The following is a 22,008-nucleotide window of genomic DNA, read 5'->3' as shown; positions in this document are numbered from 1 at the left end:
TCTCACTGGTCGATTAACAGAATTTGTATGTAACTTTGGCAACAAGTACAATACAGGAAACGTAGGAAAATCACATTTTAAGAAAAGGTATTCATCTTTTACAATTAATCTCTTATCTCTCCAAATATTTAACGTATCTAAATGTTTCCTATTTGCTGTTAAAAAGTTTTGTCTTGTGGTCACTTCATATTGATTAGTCTCATAAAGTTGTCTCAACCCCTCCTCAAGATATTTTTCTCACGGCCATATCACTACATTTCCTCCCTTGTCTGATTGTTTGATGACAATGTTCCGGTTGTTTTTCAATTCTGTAATGGCTTCAAGTTGCTTCTTCTTCAAATTCTTATGCCCAAATTTCTTTCTATTTTCAATGCTGTGGAACTCCTTTATCATGCATTGTTCAAATGTATCAATGGGTCCATTCGTCAGTTGGGGACAAAAGGTAGATCTAAGTTTAAAAATATTTATTGTCCCACAGTCCAGATCCATTTCCATGCCTTGATTCTCCAGATTAGTGATTGGGTCATCCACCCAACTCCTATCTTCCATTAATTCCCCCATTGTTTGGAGGACTTCTATGTCACCAATCTGTAGATTTGACGGATTTCTCTTAGTACACACTTTTTCTTTAAGTGACTTTGTTGCATGCTAATATCTCAACTTGAGTTTCCTAATGAAATGGAATAAATCAATTCTACTTGATGTATAGACAAAAAGTGCTGTAGAACAGAAGGAAAGTCCCAAAGAAAGTACTTCCTCCTGTGTTTTAGTCAAAATGATGTTAGATAAATTTACCACAGTCTTATTATTCACTGATTGGATGCAATTTGTCCCCTCGTGCGTATCCCCATAGAAATTTTGATGTCTCTTTGTCTCATTCCGTTTCCTTTGTTGCCTCCTCTGCCTCCTATTCCACGACCTCTGTAACGCTGGGCACCCCTGCCTCATTGAGCTTTTATTCTCCCTTGTGCCATAAGATTGAACTCCTTTAAAATTTGTGATTTTACTCCCTATGATTCTGATTGATTGGATACATCACTTTCACTGTTATCACTTCCCGTTGTTTCTTCCTGGGCTCTCTTCTCACTACCAGTTCGATGTGGTAATTCAACCCCTCTGGTATTTGAATGAGATAATTGTTCTTCATATCCAAATTCTCTAGTATTGCTTCTTACGTAATCGAACCTTCATCCAAAAGTTAATATTTGGCCTTTTTCATAATGAACCTCAACTCTATGAAATTTTAGTTGTTTCTTGGACATAACTTCTCCCTCCAGTTTCTCCAATCTGGTTCGTACTTTGTCCATTTATTTTTCAAATTCTTCCACGCTACATTTTTCTTTCAATATTCCAATACATTTATCTATTTCTAATGCTGATTTCTCCACCTCTCTCCTGGTGTATTTGATTAATATTTTTAACATCCCCATGGAACAATTATGGTTCTTAGCTGCCCATTCTTCAATCGTCTCCGGATCGGGGTTGAATATGGTTGGTAAGATGAAAATCCTTAACCCTCTTGGTACTCTATCAGAGTCAACATATTTTTGTAGCGTGGAGGCTTCCCACCACTTAGCTTGCTCACGTTTGGAAATTCTCCACACATTGTCCCTCAATTGTTTTTTTTTTAACAGATTCTTCATTTTGACCCCCTCCAACCTCAGAAGTACTCTATTTTCCTCCAGAGAATGCAAACAGTTTATCAGCTGCTTCTTTCCTTTTTGTTTCTCTTGATGCTGCCATTTTATTAATTGTAAAAGTATGAAGTGTTCAATATTAGCTCACACGCTATGGAAACGGACTTTCTCTCTTGTAATCGATAGAAGTACTGTCTGCCAGCCTCTCCACAGTAAGAGAATCAATTGTATACGTAACCGTCGACAACTACCTTTAGTAACATACTTGTTTACATTAATTGCTACCATGCACTCACCACTCGGCACGGTGCAAAAAGATTTCAGCGTCCTCCGATGCCAAAATATCTTCTCTTCAAACTCCGGATAGCTCATATGTTACCACGGTTACCATCCAAAATCTCCACCGTTGTGCGCGGGCGGGGTGGAACTTTGATGTCATAGAAATCAACTCCTGTTGCTTAGTTCCAGCCGCTTTAAAGATATATATATATATATATATATACATATATATATATCTTTATAGTTTAAAACTGATAAACATATATTAATCTGTGCAGGTAATGATCTTAACCACGTAATCATAAAGTGGTGTATCACAAATGCTCTGCCAATGTGTACTGCCTTTTCCACAAAGCATAATCTGTCCTAATCTTCAGCTTTTTAAGGCACCAATAGTATCATTACCAACTTTATTTATGGGATACATTCTGTGCAGGTCGTCAAAGCTCTACAGTTTAGAAAAGGTACCAAGTATTGGAAACATACAAGCACCTGCATAATTTCACCCAGACCTCATAAGTAGAAATTACTTGTGAATGCTTTTCTACCTCTTTTTTTAGTTTTTGTAGGTCCTTTTATTCATGTTGTTCTCTTCATCCCCTCCCCAAGTCAAACTTAACACTAATGTCTTTGTTCCAGTGCAGTTGTTGGGCTCTTGTTATCCTCCATGCAGGCTACTAGCTTTAGTCATGTTTTCTGGGTACCCTCTGTGTTCGTGCAAAAGGTAAATGTATGTGAATCTCATTCGGGATTGTTTTCATTTGTCTGGCATTCTGAAAATAAATGTATTTTACTGTTTGGTGGATTGACCAGCCAGTATGTAAATCTTGTCTGTGGCACTTGACAAATAGTTTTCTAATTCTCTGCAAATAACTCTCCCCAATGCATGCAACTGTAAATATATAGAATGCAAATGTGTCCCAATTGACTGTCACGTGGAGTTCAATAGTGTTCCAATTACAGTAACTCCAACTCAACTAGTTTTTCTAAATCCAGTCTCAGCCAGGCCTATGCACAATATTGTTCTAAGTACAGTGCCTCGTGCTAAAGCAGTGCTCACATCAACTACCTAAATTAAATCAATACATAAAATTGATATTTGTTCAAAAGTGGGAGAGGAAGTCTGAATTCGGCTTGATTGAAAATACCAAATGTTTCCAATGCTTTTATCAATGCTAGATGAGGCACAGGGATTGGATTTCCTTTTAATCTGTGTTGGTTGTCTGAACCAGCTTGATCTGTAATTTGTATGTTTATCCCTCCACAGAAAAAGAGGATATGTTTGCAGAATACATCAGATGGCCTCAAATATGTTTTCCAAACTGAAAACTCTAAGACATGCCAATACCTCCTTCACCTTTGTACCTCCCAGCACAAGTTCCAGTTGCAGATGAGAGCCAGACAGAACAATCAGGACACACAAGAGATTGGTAAGGATGGTTTTGTTTTTGCTTTCCTTTTTCAGTTTTTTTAATTAACGTATAAACATATATGACATGCAAACTGTATAGGATTAGAAAGCATGGCTCTGTTGTGGGAATCACAGAATTTGGAGCCAACTTGAATTCCACCAATCTTATTTAAATTCACCCTTGGACTTCTACAGAAAATGTTTGCGGATCATTCATGCCTTCAATGTGGCTAAAAGGCAAATTTTCAGACTGTGGAAGCCGAATATGCTTCTTATTGTTGATAGTTGGAATTCACAACTGTTACTTTTCAAATGAGAATTTCAAAAGCATAGCATAAAGCACAAGGTAGTTGTATATTTTTAATGACATTGCTAGAGTTGGTAAATAAGCAACACATTTTTTTTTCAGTTTTCTGTATCTCTCATCTTTGTTGTTCGTGTTGCCATATAATGGGCTGTTAGGAGGAGTGTATCTAAAACAATGTCTTAACAGTTATTATTTAAAACCACAATTTGATGCTTAGTAAATAACAGGACTGTAGGAGGGCATTAAAATCTTTAAAATATGTATTATTGAATATAAAGACAATAAGAAATATTGCAGCATTAACATTTTCCACAATTTAAGTGAAGTGAATCATATAATGTGTATACAGTCTCGTTCAACAGTGTCTGTGAATGTCGCAAGTGAAACACAATAAGAGACAGAGAATGAATGGTGTATGGCCTAAAACAAAATATAAATTTCCAATTCTAATACATGGGATGGATGTTTAATAATCTAATTAATGAACCATATGTAATTGATCAAGAGAGGCCCAGTTCAGCGTATCGGATGTCAACGTTTGGGAGGAGAGGAGCATCGCAAACACTGGGAGCCAATCCATAGAATGTTTGCCTTTCAATAGAGCCACTTAATTTTCTTTACATATCAGAATCACACAGGAATATTTATCTATTGACCCTGGTAGTTGTTTTTGATGTATTGACCTTAGTGAGATCCTCCTTCTGTTTGTTCACCACCACTGCATTCTCCATAGTCTAGTGTCCTTATGATGACCCTAATTAATCTGGGGGTTGAAACGTCGACATCTGATATGGCTGAATTGGGCCTCTGTTGATCTATTACATGTGGTTCATTAATTGGCCTATTAAACATTCACCCCATATATTAGAATCAGATCAGAAATATATATTTTGTTTAGCCTATACGCCATTCATCCTGTTTCTTATTGTGTTTCACTTGCACCATTCATGAGCAATGTTGCACGAGCACTTAGTGTTCACATTATATGAATCACTTCACTTAAAGTATGAGAAATGTTGATGCTATTATATTTCTTATTGCCTTTAAATTTAATATGTATTTAAAAGATATTATGAGTGGCCTCCTGTGGTCTTGTTATTCATTATGCATCAAATTGTGGTTTTAAATAATACCTGTTTGACGTTGTAGACATACCCTTGTATCCGGGTCTCAACTGAGTTTCTGGGTTTCCCCTTAGTTATTTCCCATTATGTGGAGTGTGAAATGCTTTTTGGTTACATGTTTGTTATTGCTGACTTGGATAAAAATCAATGCTAGAAAATAGCTCTGGCTACATTAACTTATACTTTGATATTCCCCAATATGAAGTTCCTTTCTTTATCTTATACTTAAATGGGAACTGTAGGAGCATATGTATTGCAAAGTTCATCCCACTTGGAATGATTCATATGTATTAAAAGTTGTTTTCTTGGCCTAATGATAATGAGTATTACTAAAAAATAAAATAGGCCTACTCGAAAAACATGATTATTACTTGAAACATCTCTGACTGCAGTCACACGTTATCAAAAAGTCTAAATGTTTAAGAGCAAGGATCCAAGAGCATTATTGAAAAATTGCTTAATGGCCTTTCTAGCCCTTTGGTGAATGTTTGTATTTTATTGTCACTGTCTGTTTTAACAGCAGAAAAAGGTCACATTTCAGCTTCTTAATATCACCTTTATACAGTGTGCACAGACCTTAGACATTGACGTGGTGTGTGAAAATGTTTCTTTTGAGGTATCGTGATAATTCCATGATATTTTAGAGCTTCCTTGTCAATCACTGTATGGGAGATTTTGGATGTGTAAGGGGTTTGCTGACAACAGCATATGTTTTTTTTTTTTTTTTTAAATATGTTTTTATTGTTATTTCAACAGTTAAGAAAAACAAAAGGGAAACACAGATGGTTACAGATGTACTCCATGGTATAGGATTATACAAATTTCCTTTGTTTTGCAACATTTTTCTGTTCCTGTGCAGAATCCTCCTCACCCCTGCCCACAACACGACGTAGGAGCCCCCGCGCACATGAAAGAAGAGGTTGAGGATATAGTGTACATTGGGAGCACGGTATTAGCATGACATGAAGAATAACAGTCAAGAAATTGAGAATAAAGAGAAAGAAAATGAAGATAGGATCGAGGTTGGGGCGAGCGCGGGAGAGGGAGGGAGGGCAGGGGACAGGAGGAGAGAGGGAAAGGAGGGTGCAGCCATCCACCCATAGTCAACAGAGCCCTCCTCCGAGCCAGAGCCGTGCGACCCACGCTCACAACCCAGAAATGAATCAGAGCGAGCCTAGGGACCCGGTCCCCGACCGGGGAGGGGCAAAGGGAAGGACAGCCACCCAGACCGGGGAGAGGCCACGGCAATGGGTCCAGCCAAGGTGTACATTGTGTCCATATACTTTCCCTCCTTTAATTAGCTCGCTGTTGGTGAGCCTCTGTGATTTTTTTCGCGATGTATCTCGACGCCCACCAATGACCATTGTCACAATTATTTTTTGCTGGTTTACAGCTTTATTGTATTTGTGAGGATAACAGATTGTGATGGTGTATTAAATGCAACTTTTAAGCACCAGGCATTGCCTGGTATGTGATTTATTCAGGGAGGTCGCTTATCATCTTTGCTTTCTATAGCTATCACGAAGGAGTTCCAGGTGTCCACACCGTTGACCAGGATCCCTTTTCCCAGAAGGAGCTACAGCGTCTGTGCCTCCGCCTGGGCCCTGCGCAACAGCTCAGCTCGCCATTGATTGATACTTGTTGCACCAGCTGCTTTCCAGTGCATAGCTATAAGACGTCTATACATCACCAGCGCTAGGGCTATACATCTGTGTGCTTGTTTCACTTTTTTGGGTCTTGTCCCTATTCACAGTAGGCATAATTCGGGTGTGGGAGATAGTGGGATATCCGTCCACTCGACCAGCGTGGTTATTATGTCATTCCATGCGTGCCGAACTGGAGGGCAGTCACATGTCACATGGAAGAAGGTGGCCTCTGTGGTTCCACATCTGGGACACATCTGTGGCGATTGGGGGAACATACGCGCTATGCGTTGGGGTGATAGATATGTTTGATGCACATAATTGAACTGGGTGTAGCAGAAACGAGGGTTACGTGACACTTCATAAATCATTTTCATAGCTTGGTTCCATGCGTGTTGTGAAAGTGGTTCTGATAGCACCTGAGCCCATCTATTTTTTGCATGTTCCTGCCTGTGTTCGATGTGGGTGGTTAGGATTTTATATGTTCTCAATACATTTATTGGGGCAACTATGTTTTCTAACAAGTCGTGTAGTATGGGGGTCACATTTGGTTCCGTGTTTCCACATTTCCAACTTGATCATACTATTTGTCGCACTGTTCCAAAAGCTATAAAACTACCGTGTCCCAGGAATTTTTTTTCGGCCATTGCCTCATATGTTAGGAGCTGTCCTTCACTGTATATGTCGCCAACTGTTTGTATGCCCTTATCGTGCCATGAGCTCATGCCTACCTTAGGTGCTATCTTAGCGCGTTTTGGAATGGCCAGTAGTGGAATCTTGGGGGAATACTGCGGATTATTATCACCAGTTAGTGCATATCGGCCCCAGACCCAGTGCGCAGTGTTCAATAAAATGTTCTGTGAATGTTTAGGGCAATCGCGGTTCATGAGGTAGTGTAATACATCGGTATTGCCTAGTTCCGAAAGTATCGCCTGAGTTTCTGCGCCCATGGGGTTTCTGAGCCATTTAGATATCCATTGCAATTGGGCGGATGCATAACATAGTTCAAATCTAGGAACCCCTAGTCCACCCAGTGTAAGTGGTTGATATATTTTGGATAACGCCACGCGCCACCGACCGCTGCCCCATATTAGGGCTGTTAGTATGCTATTCAGTGGTTTAAAGAAGGAGGCGGGTTATGCCAATGGAAGGGCCATAAAGAAGTACAAAAGGCGCGGTAATATTATCATCTTTGCTATGGCTACTCTGCCCATGGGCGATAGTGGGAGCGAGCATCAAAAAGGCAAGGAGCCCCTAATGGATCTGATCACTTGACAGAGGTTGCCGTCCTTTACGTCCCGGGCATCGTGATACACGTTTATACACCACTTCAGGTCACCCGGATTGGCGGTCAACCGGTGTATTGCATGATTTTGACCAGTTCACCCTCAACCCAGCCACCAAGCCAAATCGATGCAACAGCCTCAGCAAGTCAGGCAGGGACTCTGTGTGATTACGAAGGAAAATTAGTGCATCGTCCGCGTACAGTGACACTATCCGGTGTGCGTGACTGTCACGGACGCCCCACGTCGACGCTAGTGTGCCGAGTCGAGCAGCTAATGGTTCAATGGCTAGGGCAAATTAAAGTGGGGATAATGGACATCCCTGCCTGGTTCCTCTTTCTATGTTAAACTTCTCAGATATCATGTTGCCTGCTTGACCCTCGCCGTTGGGATAGAATAAAGCGCCTTCACCCAGTCAATATATGTCTGTCCGAAGCCCATGCAGTGGATAGTTTCTATCAGGAAAGGCCATCCTAGGGTGTCAAACGCTTTTTCTATATCTAGTGACACTGCTACCTGATGGTGGTCGCCCTCTGGGGAGTTTGCCATAAGGCGTAATTCCGTATGTTACTGAAAGTGTTGCGGCCCGGTATGAAGCCGGACTGGTCTTGATGGACCAGTTCCGATAACCATGGGTTGGCTAAGATTTTACCGACTAATTTGCAATCTGTATTCAGCAGCGATAATGGCCTATAGGAGCGGACATTTAATGGGTCGCGGCGCCTCGCGGCTGGTGTCGTCGTGTAGTTGATCACGTTTTAGGGCCTCGGTTAACATTGCTAGGTATGGGGTTAATGTTTGAGACGGGAATGTGCTGTAATATTCAATGGGTATGCCATCACTACCGGGTGCTTTGCCGTGTGTTAATTGTTGTAGGGCCCGTTGTATTCCTGCGAGATCTATCAGTCTATCTAAATCCGTCACCTGTGTGGCAGTTAGGCGATTTAAACTGATACCGTTGAAGAACTCGCTTAGTTGTTCTGTAGAGGGAGGGGGTGGGGCCTTGTATAATGTGCAATAATACTCTCTGAAGGCACTGTTTATTTCTACTTGGGTATTTACTGTTATCCCTGTGTCAAGGCGGACAGCTCCTATGAGAGAGTTCAGGCGTTCGTTCCTTAATAGGCATACCAGGAGATTTCCTGATCTTTATTTTTTTGCGGCTGGCCCCAGCTCAATGTGCCGCACCGTCTGTGCTTTGAATGTGGCAGCCCGTCGCGCGGCCAGCCCGGCCCGGTCTCCAATCCAGCCCGGTCCGACCATGCCCAGCCAGCCGGGCCAAGTCTGCTGCAGCGTAAGGGGCCGGCAACCGCCAGTGGGCCTGCGCGCCCGGCCCCGATCCCGGGGGGCCTGGGCCCAGGCGCACCCGGCAGGGAGGCCCGATGCGGCCCCCACCGGGGGAAGGAGCAGATCCGAATGAGGGGCCCAGCACCCCACCGCAGCTCGCTCTCCCCTCCTTTTTTTGTTTATCTCTGAGCTCCAGGCCTTCCAGCCGGGGCGTGGCCGGGTCAGCCGCGGCACCCGCAACACACTTCTCCAGGCGGGCCGGCCTGGGTGCCCGCGGCGGAGAGGCCCAGCTATATCCACCACTGCGGCAGGAGAGGCACCGGGCGGGACCCAGGAAAACCGCCCAGGTGTCATGCGGTAACCTCCTCCCTCACGGCGCAAGCGGGCGGGTCCAACTGTCGCAGGCGCCGACCGCGCCGCTATTCCGCAGTCTCTGGCGCCGCACCACAGGACCGGCCCCCGCGCGTCCAGAGCCCGCCAACCCATGTAGCCCCCAACCGGCAGGGACCCCTCCTACAACGTGGTCATTGGTAGTGGACGCGACAGGAATCAGGGTTATTGCTGACAACAGCATATGATAATGTTGTTTCAGTCAAGGGCTTGTTGAATCAATTTGTGCCAGAGTCTGGTACCTCAGTTGCATCTACTTCAGTGATGTCTGCTTAACACAGGTTTGAATCAGAGCAGGTTAACTTGGCCTTTCATCCTTCCGAAGGTTGATGAAACAAATGCTGCTTAATTGGTTAACAATTATTGTTATACAGTGCCAAGATACCCAAGGGCAAAAGTGCTCTGCAAGTACACTTATTACTTTAGTTAACATCTGATCACTGAAGATGGAAAAGTTTAGCAGTTCTTGCAAGGACAGAGTCCAAGATCTAAAGTTCAGAATGCCCAGTTCACACACGTTTGTCATTGTAAGATTCTTGCAGGCGATTTGGCAGGTGTAGGGTCTTGGCACAGCATAATTTATGCCAGTTGTTGCAGGTAGCGAGAACCAGAACATATTTTTGGACATTAAAACATATTTTCCATCATCAGACATTGATGAAGATAAAGAGGCTGAATGAGAACAGAGAAATAAGTAGGAAAAGAAAGATAGGAAAAAGTGAAAAATGGAACAAGCAGGGATGAAAAGGAGTCTTCAAAAGAGGGATGAAGAGACAAGAAGTGTAGGTTAGTGGGTGAAAATGGGCAGGGCATAAGTTAGATTCAACACTGGACAGCCTCAATTATTTAGCATCACTTGCATTCTCTCGTGGCTCCTACAAAAAAGTTAGGGCACCTACACTTACATATTTTATAAGTTAAACTCTGGGTCCCAGTCAACTTCCAGTGAGGAACTAGTTTTCGCAAACAGCCAGGGCTTTTGTTCCAGAGATACCTTGTACACAGTTGAGAGCAGTTTCAATTTATTACAGGATTTCACCAGCCGGTTGAATGCTTTTAGTGCGGGTTTCATGTGTTTTTAGGTCTCGCCTACAGACAGACTAGCTCTCTGGTGTCTAAAGACGTATGCGGAACACTGCCTACTGTTTTAATAAGCTTTGGAGTATAATATTGCATTGACTTTGTTGTCAATCTCATTTGCAAAGCATTTGCAAGCTTTTATTTCAGTGGCTTTTCTTCCTCTTCTTGCTTTGGCAGTACTGATGCCTACAATGTGCTGTCATAACTGCAGTGACTACTGTCCTCAGTGAAGTTAGCTACCAGAGTGTCCCAGAGCAACATGATTTTATAGTTGGTGAGCTTGGATGGCTTGTCTCTCAAGTTTCAGCCCCAGTTCATAAGGATGAAGAAAGACCTAGGATGTGAGAAGGATTTACAAAACTTTCCAGTTGACTAATGACATGGTAGCTGTTCAACACATTTTCACCCAGACTGTTGATGTTCATTTACTCCTCTGGAACCATGGGTTTGTGCCCTTCTTTGGAGACATTGGTGCACCATGGCCCAGTGCTTAATTTGTGCCAATGGCGACATTGGGTGTCACCAGCACTCATTGTTCTGGACCAAGACCTCTTTTTCATGATCATGCTTTGACTCCAAGCAAGAGAATATAGGCAGCAAAGGAAGAAAGTAGAAGAAAGTTAAAGATGGGAAAAACCAGAAAGCTGGGTTGAAAAATAACCTGCATGAGTGAAATGAAAAGGGTGTTGAAACATAGAGGAATGAAGTTAAATTAAGGCTTGGGCATCAGTCCCTGGTATTCAGCATCACCAGCATTTGACAGTACCTGTGATGGACTCCTAAGAAAAACTTCATGGGGACTCCTACCCTTTATTGTTTTTAACAAATTAAGCTCTTTATAAGCCTGACAAGTTGGTTAGACTGAGAATGGCAGGGAATCAACCTGAACGTCCTTGAGTTATTTCTTCTGGTGTTGGTAGCTTTATGCCAGATGCTCTGACATTCTGATATTTTGCAAACTGTCTCTAATTGTATAATGTGATTTATGTAGTTACAAGTAGTGTAGTTACATCTCCAGTTGCAGAATGATCTGGCTAATAAATATTAATTAAGCAGGTTGCTATTTGTAACCCTATGTGGTTGGCTACAAACACACAGATATTGGCCTGCAAAGAACAGCTTAGCACCATCTGTATGTTGCTTTCCAAAACTTGACAGAATTATTTTTATAATAAGTAGCTATCTTCCGTGAACAACTGCTCTTGCTTTAAAAAAAAAAATAGTTTTCTGTTTCAGAAGACATATGGGCCAGCAGGCAGTGGTCCACTTGCCCACTGCCTGCTCTCCCCAGGTTATTGGTCACCTCCTCCTCCTCCTTCTCCTCCCCAGGTCACCCACCACAATTCCAAATTCCCAAAGGGGGAAGGAACCAGGAAAGTGTCTGATGTATAGTTAACTGATCAATGGGTTGTGACTGGAAATGCAATTATAAACTATTGACCTATTATGTTTCTGACTATTTTAAATTCCATGTGTGTCTCTAAACCCATTTTGTGAGTGAGAAATGTATTTCCGACTTGCAAAGTGTATTTAGTATATTGTTAATAACAGATTGCCTTGACTAAACCAGCTATTTTACAGATCACAGGTTTTGCAATGGCAAAATGGTTTTGTACCTTTTGTCCTATAGCTCTAGTTGTTTAACAACGTTGTGTTTATCAGTTTTGCTGAGCTTTGTGCTTTACAAATTCCTTGCTTGGGACATTGTATTCAGTCCCTGGAATACTCTTGGAAGAATGTTACCCATTTATAGAAGGTTGCAGTTATGGCTCTACTCCATAGCATATATTAAAAGCGAAAACAAGACCATTGTAACAAAATTAATTGTTTCAATGTCCCCATGTGAGGGACACTCATGCTCAGCAGCATAAGACGGCTCCCCTCCTTAGAACGGGTGACAAGTGACGTACGCGGTACACTATTGTAAAGAAATGACGTTAGAACTCAACTATTAGAACTTACTAGATTTTAGTTCTGACGTCACAATATCTGCTGCCAGAAGTCAAGTGAAAGCAGGTCAGGACAAAGGACATAATTAAATCAATTGATTAAAGAGCTGAACAAAATGTTGCTTTCTTACTTCTACTTTGTTTTTCTAGTTCAGTGACAACCAGAAAGGAGATATGTGTGGCAACGTGTTTGTTTTTTTGCACTCCTTAGGTAATTGTGGAAAAGTTAGAATCTTTCTGCGTGTTTCTACTCATTCTGAGCCTCTTTGCCCATTTGTTTTTTAACGATAGCTGATTTGTATTAAAATGATTCTGATATATTTTTACAACAAATGTCTAATAAAATTTTTTATGTGTTTAACTTTGTCATGAGATTCTTTTTTCTATTCTTCATATTTTAAAATGTGCTCTCTCTTTGATAGGAAAGAGCTGCACCAAAAAAAATAAGTGTTCTCTGGGAAAGGGGAGGTGTGACTATGTATTACAAGGCATGTAGTATCTCCTGCCATCAGGGCACTAGAACTATGAGTGCTGGAGTTGCTGCAACACCCTCAGAATAATCTTGCTAAAGTTCAGAAGGAGAACAAGTATCTTTAGGTTTGCTTACAAAGACGGTGGTTACATTTAGATAAATTGCTGCTTATTTTTTAACGTGGACATAGGTGTTTATTTTTCCCTTCTTTTGCTCCAAAGTGAATGAATTTTGCAACTATAACAATCCCTCTGGGGTACAGAGGAGAAAGAAGGTGGCTACAATTTACCAAATATTTTCTAACTAACAACAAAGTTGAAATACTTGTAAAGGGACTTCATAAATATTTCAAAATACATTAGCAGCAATAAAAGAACAAAGAAGAATTCTTGTTTTTTTCTAATTCTGAAGTGTTGTGGAAAAATAGATTTATTAGTATAAAAATTAACCAAAACACTTTACTTGTGTGCTAAATATGCCCCGAAATCATATTTCCACAAGAGATTGTTTTTTGCATCTTATTGGTTTAGCAATAAAACAACACACCTGATGCAAATTAAATGGCCATTTCAAGAGGACAGGTCAATGGAAATTTGCTCTCTGTGCATGGCATTTCCCAGCCACTCAATGTTTGAATTTTTCACAGAGTATATTGCCACTTCCTGCCCTTGATTCACTTATTTGCTAGCCTAGAAGGTGACCTGAACAGGGTGAATACCCCCAAAAAACCCTGTATATCAGCAACAAAGTTCCTGATAAGTTACATTTAGTTATTTTCAGGCACTCATCCAGCTAATAATTCACAATTCATATATTTCACAGTATATAATCAGTATTTATTATTGACATTCATTAATTCCTAATCGATCCTCTAAATCAGTACATATTATAACTGCTTTATATAGGCGTCTGGCCTAATGATGCCACCAGTAATTCCAGTTTGTTTAATGTAGTTCCTCATACTCCATATACACGGCTATGTGGCATCCACACCAATCCTTGTAACTTTTGAAAGTCCAACATAAATCCTTTAGGTATCCATCCAAATTCAAATCATATCAACTTTGCGTTAAATATCCACATTACATCAGCCTTATATCAGTCAAATCAGCCAACACGTGTTTTGTTAGGGAAATCTCCCACTAGACTTCATCAGGGGTGTAATAATATACAACATACATCTTAATGTAACAAATTTGTAATGTTACTACATTTAACTCACCCTGCGGTGTTCAGTGAATAGCAATGAGAGAACTCCAATATTCTTATTAAATTGCGTGATTAATATTTGTGTAATATTCCCTCAACATGAGCTCTATGGTAAATTATAGAATTATAAGTACTAAAAGTGGTTTTATTCGTATATTATTAGTTTTAATGTGTGGATATTATATTAGTTTTCATATAGAATATTTGCTGTGTTTCCAATTCATGAACACCCTGTGTACCTGCACACACCTGTGAATATTGCCATATTTACCATATAAACTGACCTTCATTTAGTACTAGATCCCTTATTTCCAGGTTATAATCCTTGTGCTGTCGTAAACTCCTTCTTCATATTTAGTTGGCCACCATAGTTTATGAATGGCATGTTCACCCAGAGGTGGTTCTAGGCGTATTTTTGGTTGGTCTATTCACCAGCACTGTTTTTGCATATGCATATGTTAGGTTGTGTTGCTCATCTAAAAAAGCCAGCTCAGTTTCCATTTAAAAACTAATTGGTTCATTGAATACTTCTGGCATAGAAATCCACAACAGTGTTATTCGTGAGCTGGAATAACAATCTCATGTTATTTTTCAGATGATAATTGCTGCATTAATCACAATATGCGTCCTAGAGTAACGTAAATATTCTAGACTTAGCATATGCATAGGATTTGATACTTTCACGCTGTCCCTGGTGTGTGTTTGCTGACATGTTTTTGCCTCTCTTGCAGAAAGAGCTTCATTGCGGAGCTTGACCCTCCAAGCTGAGTCTAGCCGTGGGTTCGGTATGGGACGTGCAATCAGCACTGGAAGTTTGGCAAGTAGTACACTCAACAGGTTTGCTGTACGTCCTTTATCGTCAGAGGCTGAAATTCTCAAGAGACTGTCCTGTTCAGAAGTGTCCCTGCAGCAGCCACTGCAAGGCAACAACATGAAAGAAAAACTGGACAGGTCTTTCTGGGAGCAAAGGTCCCATGTGATGAGCAAGTCCTATCATGATCTGAGTCAGACCTCACTTTCTCCTAAACGACAAATACTTAGCGCTGGGATCACTCACAATTCTCAGACTATGGGGAATGCATTTCATCATCTTGCAAAGTCAGACACTGAATCTGTGACTGGATATGGAAGAATAAAGTAAGTATGCATAACATCTCAAATCGTAATGCCTTTCTAAATCTAGAATAGATATCTCTCTCTATGCTCTCTCCTTTTCTTAACAATTGGGCAGCATATGGCTACGTCTCAATAATAATTACTTTGGGTTGAAGCCAGCCTTTTTGGTGACATCTCAATAGGAACACTCAGTTTCTGTCAATGGGGGAGTCAAGGGGCGCAAGGGTGTCTTTCCCTCTTCTACCTGCAGTAAACCGAGAAATCCTCTCTCTAGTGCTAGGATAGTTGTACTTCACTGCTTCCCCAGTCACCTTGGTCCCTAGAACTGCTGGCTCAGTTAGCACTTATAGAATCCCTGCAGTTCTCTCCTGGTTTCTGTGGCAGGAGATCAACATTCTTAATTAGGCCCAGGACTCCTAGCATCCATCCAGAACGACAGGCTGTTTATAGTGGATTTGCATACCACTTGCTTCATGTGCTGAGCACCATGGGAAAAGGAATACAGCCATTTCATAACACTATTGTTTGACCTCATCTCAGACCTCAGATGTTCACAGTGGCCTTAGTCGCAGTGGCTGACTTTGTGCAGCTGCAGAAAGTTTAATTCTGTCCCTAGATGTATGCCTGAGCAGCGCTTATTTGAAGAAACTTACAGAGACCATTCTAACCTTGATCTCCTGATATCTTTTCTGTTTGAGTTTTCAAATAACTTTCCAAAGTATTCCTTGGTACTTTCGACGAGGTTCCAGTTCGTCAGTCATTCCAGACTCGAGAGACAAACACTGGGGAATAGTAACCCCCAAAACAATCTGTTTCTTTCAAATGTTGTCTTGTCTCCTACATCTAAATCTGCAGTGATAATGTAAATCGTTGATCCAGCATAGCCAAACGCCACCTCTGTTTTCTGCAGTTCGTCCGAGAAGAGCTCTAAGATGAGTTCCTGGGCAATCCGGGATATGGTTTTCCCAGGTAACATATTTGTCTTTCTAACATGCTCTCAGACCCTCTCTGTAGTGCCTATGCAGCATAGAATTCAGGTGTCAGTCATACTAAGTGCATTACTGATCTGGCTTGCCCCTTGATCCCAAGAAACAGGCTACTGGATAGACTTATTAGAATTTTGGACATTTATATCACTCATAGTCATTATTAGGCATGGATTTTCAAATCTGCACTGTCATGTATCCCAAACAGGACAGTATAATAACAGATCTCTCACACTGAAGACAACTGTGCTATCTCATTCCGATCTGATTTCTAGGCCTTCCTAAATTTGTTCCTCCTAGTCCCCAAGGCTGTCACAAAGCCTAGACTGTTGGACAGGTCCTGCTGCTCTGCCCTGTTGGAAAGACTGGACCTGTTCTTCTCTGGGGAAGGCACGTGATCTTGTCCTGTGCACAATATCGAACCCCATTATACCTGTGGGTTTCAGACTACATTTATGTAGCATAGGACAGAGGTGAACCACAGATTACCAAAGAAGGATAGCTCAAGTCACTCAGCCTGCCCTTGAGCCACAAGAATATTTAGGCTCATTGCTGGGACAGACTTGAACCGTGCTTCTGATTAGGGTCAAGAACATGATTAGGCCATCGGAAGAGTATACTTTGTAATAAGCATGCACTGATTGCCCTTGACCTCACTTAATTTTGTGGGAGCAAATAAAACGTTTTAAACTCCCAACCATCGACAAGAGACCTGCGGTGCCTGTAGATCTTTTCGATCCAAGAAGACTGTCCAAGACCAAAGAGCGCATCTGTTAGAGATGCCATCCAAGTCCACAAAAGACGCACCTGATATTTTTGGAGAGGAGCACGCACAAGAGGAGGTCAGACAGCGCACAGCTTTACCCATCAGAGATTTGGACTCCAATCAAGATTCCCTCGTTGACAGCCAGTCCATAGCTCCGGCGCGGTACGCTAGTACACCTGCAAAGACACACCACCCGACAGTCAAAAAGACTCCTGCACTCGTCATCGCTCCTCCACTGCGGGCCGTGGTCGTAGCTGAAAAATAAATCCAGATGACCAACTTTTGGGTTTGGCGCCGAGAGTATCTAAGACCTAAGTGCATTTGGCACTGACCAAACAGACTGTTGTAGCTGTTTCGGTATTGAGCCGAAAATCTGAGACCTCGAAGCAGAAAAAAACAATACCACTTTTGGAGCCAATTCTTTCGACTTGAATCAAACACTTGGTGTCGAAGTCTTCGGAACTGAAAATCGTCAGTAGCAAACATACTACAGCTACAGAGGATTCATCAAATATAGAATCAATTTTAGAGGTTATGGATGCGAAACAACGCAAAATTCATATTCAGAAGGACACAGAAAGGATAAGTTATTGACTGTAATGCAGTCCCCTCCCAAACAAACAGTGGCTAGAAGAGACCTTAGATGCTGGGCCTAAACCAAAGAAAGTCTCAACAGAGAAGGAGAGAGAAGGCTATACAGCAACGGCAGCCTTCACCACCACATTCTCCTCTCCTTCCTTTCACTACACCACCACCGTCATCCACATACAACACACAGTTTTCACCACAGACATCCTCAACATCACCTCACAGGGATGATCTTAATGATGGTCAGCAGGATACAGATCCATGGGACCTATATGACCCTGATACCATTCTGTCTGATGATCCTGATTTATATCCTGCCAGACCATCTCCACCAAAATATACCACTGCCTATAACCAAGTTATAGCTAGGGAAGCTGCCTACCATAATGTTCAGCTGCACACAGATCTCACTGAGGAGGATTGTCTATTTAATAAATTAACAGCTAGACATAAAGAACACCACTGCCTTCCGGTGCTTCTAGGCATGCTCATACATTTGTCTGACATTTTTAAATAACCAGTCAAGGCCAGAATAATCACACCAGGGTGGATAAGAAGTATAAACCTGTGCCTTCAGGCCCAGTTTTTATCAGGATTCAGTTACCACCTGATTCCATAGTGCAGCATGGAAAAGGGCCAATAGTCGGGCCACAGGAGATGCTCCTCCCCCAGACAGGGAAAGCAAAAAGTTAGATGCAGCAATTAAGAGGGTAGCTTTCCAGGCTGCAAATCGCTGGAGGATAGCAAACTCATAAGCACTCTTGGCATGATATGATAGGGCCCACTGGGGGAAGATGGAAGAACTTTTTTTTTTACAGTATCTTCCATCGGAACATCAAAAACGGGGACAGCAAATAGTCACATAAGGGCAAGCTATATCTAATAATGCTATTAGATGTGCTACAGTTGCAGCTGATACAGCAGCAAGAGGGATTAACACCAGTGTGGTGATTAGAAGGCATGCTTGGCTAAGATGTTCAGGTTTTAAACCTGAAATACGTCAAGCTGTCTTAAATATGCCCTTTGATAAGGAGCATCTATTCAGACCAGAGGTGAGCACAAACAATAGAGCAACTCAAAAAAACATTTGGAGACAGCTAAGGCTATGGGTGCTCTATACACTTATTCAGCTATCCGACGCCTCGGGCACAGCTTCATGCTTGTATCGCGGGCTTACCATGGCCAGTTACTGCCTTTATTTTTCTAAACTTCATTGATCTGTTTGGAGACTATATCTCAGGCATACCCTGTGTGGGACTCCCATACTCTTTACCTACACTTCGAAGCTTTAGCATATGGACACTTACTGAAGCATTTCAGAACTTTGGGTTTTTTGAAATAGCTACAATTTGAACTATATTTGGAAGGAGGTCCTGAAGAAATCCAGGGGCACTCCCCGGATGAAACACGTGTTGACGGACAGACGGACAAGCTTGACAAGATTTGGAACTTTTTGGATCAGAGACTTTTTTAACTGTGGACTTTACGTTTACGAGGATACATTTATTGGATTGTTGGAATGATTATTTTGGGATCAATTGTGTGTATAATATAAAAAGGAAATTCATTTGGTTCAGATATAAAAATCTTTTGAATTTTGTATTCAGTGATTGATGTACTGTTGCATTGTTATTTGTACACATGTGCAATACTTTTTGCTAATTTGCAGATAACTTTTGAGTTATCATGTGGGGTGGTTGGAGGGTGAAACCCTAGTTTTGTACCGTGTAGGTTTGATATTATGGGTTGTCGATTTAGAGGGTAGGAGTGCCTTTTACTCTTTTTCACCCTCTCTTTTTATATGGGTGCTCTATACACCACACCCACTAAAGGCAATGTTCGTAGGCCGCAATTCAGAGGTGGCTTCAAACTATCAGCTACAGAGACTACAACCTCATAACCAAACAGTTACCTCACATTTTTATACAAGAGGATCATTTAGAGGTTCTTATAAAGGTTCCAATAATAAAGTAAGAGGGAAAGCATCAGCTTCCAGAGGTTTCTCTACCTCAACCAAGTATTGATATCTGAACTTCCCCACAGAGCACATATCTCCTGCGTGAGAAAGACTGGTAAACTTTTATCCACAATGGCACAACATCTCCACAGACCAGTGGTTTCAGTCAATTATCCAACATGGCTTTTGTCTGGAACTCATTTCCACTCCGCCAAGCATCCCCCCTCGTTCACACAAACTCTTTCAAGACCATCTCACTCTACTGAAAGACGAGGAACAGTCCCTACTGCTCAAAGGGGCCATAAGAATCAGTACCTATATCCCAACAGGAGTATATTCACTATACTTCCTGATGACAAAGAAAGACTGCTCATTAAGATCAATTTTAGATCTCAGGCTTCCCAACCTATACATTCTTTCTGAACACTTTCATATGATCACTCTGCAAGACGTTATTCCCCTACTACAGCAAGGGTATTATATGACAGCATTAGACCTCAAGGATGCCTATTTACACAATCCCGTACATCCAGCACATCACAAATTCCTAAGATTTGTCATTGCAGGAATGCACTACCAATTCACGGTATTTCAATTTGGGATAGCAACAGCACTGAGGGTGTTCACCAAATGTTTAGCAATGGTTGCAGCATTCCTAAGAAGATAACACATTCATGTGTTCCCATATCTAGATGACTGGCTAATAAAAGCCAGTGCAATTCACACTGGTCAGAAACACACTCAGTTGATTGTACATCTACACAGTTTGGGATTCACAATCACCTACCTCAAATAGGGGAGCTCACCTCAACAACCTCATCATACAAGGGACATGGGGTTCCATCTAACAGACCTATCATATAAATTACTTGGAATTACTAGCATTCTTCCTAGCACTCAAAGCATTTCTGACACAAATCTCACACAAGGAAGTATTAATATGACAGACAATATGACAACAATGTACTATCTGCAAAAACAGGGGACACACTCTTCTCAATTGTTCCTTCTAGCTTAGACAATTTGGAAGTGGGCAATTCACAATCACATTCACCTACTGGCAGAGTATCTCCCATGAATGGACAATCAACTAGTGGACCCGTTAAGCAGGACGCAGCAACAAGTCCACGATTGGGAAAGTCACCCACAAGAAATTCAAAAGTACTTTCAACTATGTGGAATGCCAGAGATGGATCTCTTCGCCACACAAGAAAACTCAAATGCCAAAGCTTCGCGTCCAGATACCTACACCCTCAGTCCAAGGGCAATGGTCTATGGATGAATTGGTCAGGAATAATTGCTTATGCTTTTCAGCTGCTCCCACTCATACCAATACCAGATATATATAAAGCTGCTACATGGCCTACACCACACACATTTACTATACTGTGTAGATGTCCTAGCTCGCCAACAGGACAAGCAATATTCAGGGCATTTTCAAACTACTCCAACTCCGACAGTCTAGCCACTGTTTGTTTAGGAGGGGACTGCATTACAGTCAATGAAAAGCATGTGTATTGACAGCTACACATGCCATTGAATGGAAAATGTTACCCATTAGACAGCTGTTCGTGGCTTATAGTGGTGTAGATTCACATGCACCCTCCCTCCTTTGCGGAAGCCTGTGGTCGTTGTAGCACTATATGTTGTAAATATGTATATACATTGCATGAACATCTCTCTCTTACTTTTTATCTATCTACATTTACATATACACACTCTTTACTTCACCCGCCTGTGGGAAAACAATCTAACAAAGGACTAGATGCCCATGCCCAGTATCACCATGAGATGTCACTCAAGCTTGTGATTCGAAAAACATTCTTCGAAGAAAAACAACTTGTAACACCCCAAGCCCAACACTAGATGGCGGACTTATGCAAAGAATGTGAATCTACAGCACCACATGCGACAAAAAAATGTCTACTAGGCAAGTACCATTTTCCTTCTTTTGTGAGTTGGTCATCCCTCTTTCCTTTTGAGTGGTGGGTTTTAGAGGTCCATTCCTGATTCTTAGCCATCTGGATTTAAATACATGGATTTCCCTCTTTCTCCTAATGCTTACAGTCATGGGCAAATAGCAGACATACACTAACATATTTGTTATGTGTGCCACGTTACTGTTTATGAAGAAACTTTGTACTGGTAAAAGAATGCAGACCCAAAGTATTCTAGTAACAACAGAGGACCCATAAATTCGAACCCATCAAACAATATTAGGTCAGATTCACAAAAGTTGTTATATGAATAATTAGGACTATCTCTTTAGTACCTCTGGCTTACCTAGAAAGTTCTAGCACGCTCAGCTTATTCCTCAAATTCAGTTCAGGGGTACTATAAAAGTAAGACGGAGCAAAATCTTTGAAAACCAGGCTGATTGTCCTTCGCCCCCTATGGTTTCTGATGTTCATATTTTTAAATGACCTAAATTTTCTCTGTCATTGTCCATTTATTTTAAAACTGCTAGCTTTGATGTAACATGTTGAGATAGTGTGAGATTACTATGTTACACTGTGTCACAGTT

At 41.5% G+C, this 22,008-nt stretch overlaps 1 protein-coding gene across 9 annotated transcripts in view; it reads left to right on the top strand.

Annotated features, from left to right (window-relative positions):
- The window catches only part of PTPN13 (protein tyrosine phosphatase non-receptor type 13), a 1,045,801-nt gene that overhangs the window by 515,329 nt on the left and 508,464 nt on the right, over window positions 1-22,008 (top strand). For all 9 annotated transcript variants that reach the window (XM_069236135.1, XM_069236143.1, XM_069236122.1 and 6 more), the window contains exons 17-18: window positions 3,184-3,346; window positions 14,803-15,208. In XM_069236135.1, the coding sequence (XP_069092236.1) occupies window positions 3,184-3,346; window positions 14,803-15,208 (569 nt within the window). The remainder of the gene's footprint in view (window positions 1-3,183; window positions 3,347-14,802; window positions 15,209-22,008) is intronic.

Source organism: Pleurodeles waltl, chromosome 1_2 (genome assembly GCF_031143425.1).
Source record: "Pleurodeles waltl isolate 20211129_DDA chromosome 1_2, aPleWal1.hap1.20221129, whole genome shotgun sequence".
Taxonomy (NCBI): domain Eukaryota; kingdom Metazoa; phylum Chordata; class Amphibia; order Caudata; family Salamandridae; genus Pleurodeles; species Pleurodeles waltl.
The sequence above is the reverse complement of the archived record's forward strand: the minus strand, read 5'-3'. Positions and strand labels throughout refer to the sequence as shown.